Source organism: Colobus angolensis, unplaced genomic scaffold (genome assembly GCF_000951035.1).
Source record: "Colobus angolensis palliatus isolate OR3802 unplaced genomic scaffold, Cang.pa_1.0 Scaffold142, whole genome shotgun sequence".
Classification (NCBI taxonomy): Eukaryota; Metazoa; Chordata; class Mammalia; order Primates; family Cercopithecidae; genus Colobus; species Colobus angolensis.
The window spans coordinates 3281137-3284791 of record NW_012114511.1 but is presented as its reverse complement, the minus strand read 5'-3'; the positions used below and the strand labels follow the sequence as shown (position 1 = coordinate 3284791).

At 48.5% G+C, this 3655-nt stretch overlaps 1 protein-coding gene across 2 annotated transcripts in view; it reads right to left on the bottom strand.

Moving 5' to 3' along the window:
• Nucleotides 1-3175, bottom strand: part of WNT8A (wingless-type MMTV integration site family, member 8A) — an 8699-nt gene extending 5524 nt beyond the window's left edge. For both annotated transcript variants that reach the window (XR_001001023.1, XM_011935284.1), the window contains exons 1-3: nucleotides 2910-3175; nucleotides 2785-2818; nucleotides 2432-2570 (exon numbers count right to left, since the gene is read on the bottom strand). Coding sequence is in view for 1 of the 2 variants with exons in the window: in XM_011935284.1 (XP_011790674.1) it covers nucleotides 2432-2570; nucleotides 2785-2818; nucleotides 2910-2977 (241 nt within the window). In the remaining variant the exon portion in view is untranslated. The remainder of the gene's footprint in view (nucleotides 1-2431; nucleotides 2571-2784; nucleotides 2819-2909) is intronic.
• Nucleotides 3176-3655: the final 480 nt, after the last annotated feature.

The window sequence follows — 3655 nt, the reverse complement described above, 5'->3', positions numbered from 1 at the left end:
CCACTCACCTTGGTCTCCCAAAGTGCTGGGATTATAGGCATGAGCCACCACACCTGACCTATTATTATTATATTAGAAATAGGGTCTCATTATGTTGCCCAGGCTGGACTTGAACTCCTGGGCACAAGCAATCCTCCCATCTCAGCCTCCCAAAGTGCTGGGATTATAGGTGTGAGCCACTGCATCCAGCCAATGCTCTTCTATTTGAAAGAACAATGCATATCTTTTCAGCCTCCTTACTTCATCCAGGCAGGAATGAACATCCCCATGTTACCAATGGGGAAAGTAAAAACCAGAGATAGAATGATGAGACCAATGTAATCCCAGCACTTTGGGAGGCTAAGCTGGGTGGATTGCTTGAGCTCAGGTGTTCGAGACCAACCTGGGCAACATGATGAAAACCTGTCTCTATAAAATATACAAAAATTAGCCGGGCATGGGGGTGCATGCCTATAGTCCCAGCTACTCAGGAGACTGAGGTGGGAGAATTGCTTGAGCCTGGGAGGCAGAGTCTGCAGTGAGCCAAGATTATGCCACTGCAATCCAGCCTGGGTAGCAAAGTGAAACCCTGTCTCAAAAAAAAAAAAAAAAAGAATGATGAGAACAAGACCACTTTCCAGTTGTGGTGCTGGGATCAGGACCTTGCCCTCTTAGAGTCCAGCCTAGACCTCTGTCCACTAGCCACTGCTGCTAGTCCTTAGGCTGTGAGACTCAGGGCTTGATGCTGGCCTAGGAGAGAGAGGAGGACCTTGATGCTGGTTCTGACTGGGAAGCTTGAGCCATGTAATAATCATAACAATCATGACTGCCACTTACTGAGCTCTTACTAAACTCTTTACAAACATTGTCACATTTCATTTCTATGTACTCCCTATTCTATCTGTATACCCCATGGGGAGACATTTCTTTCGAGCCTCATCTTTTGTTTTTTGAGAGAAGGTCTTGCTCTGTCACCCAGGCAGGAGTGTAGTGGTATGATCATAGCTCACTATATCCTTGAACTCCTGGGTTCCAGAAATCCTCCCAACTCAGCCTTCCAGGTAGCTGGGACTACAGGCACATGCTACCATGCCGGCTAATATTTTTACTTTTATTTTTAGTAGAGAGAGGTCTTGCTATGTTGCTCAGGCTGGTCTTGAACTCCTGAACTCAAGCGATCCTCCTGCCTTAGCCTTCCAAAGTGCTGGGATTATAGGCATGGTCCCAACACGTGCTTAGCCACTTTCTCCGTCTTCTTTACTCTTTCCCCTAACTATTCTCAGGTGAATGTTATCTTCAAAAATGACATGCAAACTACAGCACACAGTTATAAATGGGTGCACGTGCACACCCATACACACACACACACACACACCCCACTTGAGGCACAACTCAATGTGACGTCTCAGCTTTTCTGTTGTTGAGATTTTATGGCAGTTAGCCATGTGAAACTTCCTCAGGAGCTGCAAACACCCGGTTTTTATTTCATACAACTCAGTGCAAGATCAGTGTGTACAAACACACAAATATAAGCATGCATTTAAAAAGTAGAGTAATTTCTGCTGAGCACTGTGGCTCATGCCTGTAATTCCAGAACTTTTGGAGGCTGAGGTGGGTGGATCACCTGAGGTCAGGAGTTTGAGACCAGCCTGGCTAACATGGTGAAACCCCATCTCTACTAAAAATACAAAAAATTAGCCAGGCGTGGTGCATGCCTGTAATGCTAGCTACTCAGGAGGCTGAGGCAGGAGAATCATTTGAACTCGGGAGGCAGAAGTTGCGGTGAGCTGAGATCGTGCCATTGCACTCCAGCCTGGGCAACAGAGTGAGACTTTGTCTCAAAAAAAAAAAAATTCTGCTGAGCACTGTGGCTCATGCCTGTAATTCCAGAACTTTTGGAGGCTGAGGTGGGTGGATCACCTGAGGTCAGGAGTTTGAGACCAGCCTGGCTAACATGGTGAAACCCCATCTCTACTAAAAATACAAAAAATTAGCCAGGCGTGGTGCATGCCTGTAATGCTAGCTACTCAGGAGGCTGAGGCAGGAGAATCATTTGAACTCGGGAGGCAGAAGTTGCGGTGAGCTGAGATCGTGCCATTGCACTCCAGCCTGGGCAACAGAGTGAGACTTTGTTCAAAAAAAAAAAAAAAAAAAGAGTAATTTCCTACATTTGTCTCATACATAGAGACACCTCATATCCACCTCATTTAACCCATGGGATACTTCTGATGAACTAAACAGAACTGGCCTTACTGACCCAAATCACAAATCTGGGGTTGAGAGAGGGGAGGTAATTTACTCAAGGCCACACAGCAAGGAAATAGCAGGTCAGCAGGTCACTGGTAGCATTTTCATTTCACTGTGCAATACATGTCACACGTATACACATCCTGCAGGTGCCCCTCCATTCCCATATATACCCCTTGTACAGGTGAGTACCACACAAACTTACCACTTCTCAGCCTATTGTGGGTAGAGAGCTGAAGAGCATTTTCAGGGCAGTTCCAGCGTTCCCAAGCAAACTGGAACTTGCATTCCTCGATGCCACTCTGGGCACCCAAGGCCACGCTAGTCGTGTAGGTCAGGTAGGCCTGGCAAAGGGAAGAGGGCTGTGAGCTTCTGCCTGGTATGAGTGATCTGGGATAGGAGAAGCCGGCAGGACTCAGATGGGCCAGCTCTCCATTGAGAACCAACCATGGGTTCCTCTGGGTGAGGGGTTCTGGCACTGTCCCCTCCCCTCTTTTCTCCAGAAGAGTCCCCTTAGGGCCCTCAGTGGGTAAAAACAGAAGCTGGAGATCATCCTACCTTGGGACCTGTTATCAGGAAATTGTTCACTGACCTACCAAGAAGAGAAAAAGTGAGGCAGAGGTGAATGGGGATGAGACAATGGGGGCTTCCTTGGCAGGGAGTGAGGGTGGGAAAGGACTTACCAGGCAGAGGCACTGAGTGTAGCACAGCATATGCCCACAGCTGCCCAGAGCATAGATAGGTTCCCCATCGCCCTGCCTACCTCCCCAGACCAGGTCCAGCTCAGGGCCAAGTCCAGAGAAGTGAGCAGAGGGCAGGGTCTTCCTCAGTATTTATGTGAGAAGATTCTGAACGTCCAAGGGGGGAAATCAGCAGCTCTTCTCATTTGTTCCTAACTGGCAGGGCTGCAGGAGCCACTGACCCAGTGGGGGATCTGGGAGGAGGGACTCAGTTTTCGCGGAAAGCCCCGCCCTGCCCAGCCCCTCCAGCCCTTTTTCCTCCCAGACTGAGAAAGAGGCTGAAGCTTTTCTCCTATCCTTGAGATTTCTTTCTTCTATATGTCAATTTTGTCTCTTCCTGCTTCTTTGGTCCATTTCTCAGAATCATGTAGGCCAGAGCAGGCTGGGTCCTTAACCCTGAAGGCAGGTCACCTATTCTTGGAGCTACAGTGTCCTCATCTGTCAGTGAGAGCCCTCTCTCTGCGCTGCCATCCTCCCCCGGGTGTTAATAATCAGAAAGCAACTCCATCTGGAGCCCCTGCCTACTCATTTACCTAAACCAGTGAGTGGGCCATCCCTACCACTTCCTTCAGGTCTGTGAGGTGATGGAGCTGTGGGACTATGCAGCAGGAACACTTCAGAGTCCATCTCTGCAACAGTCCCTTCTATCACATTCTAGCAAAGTAAGTGCTGGGAAATTTCCTTCATTC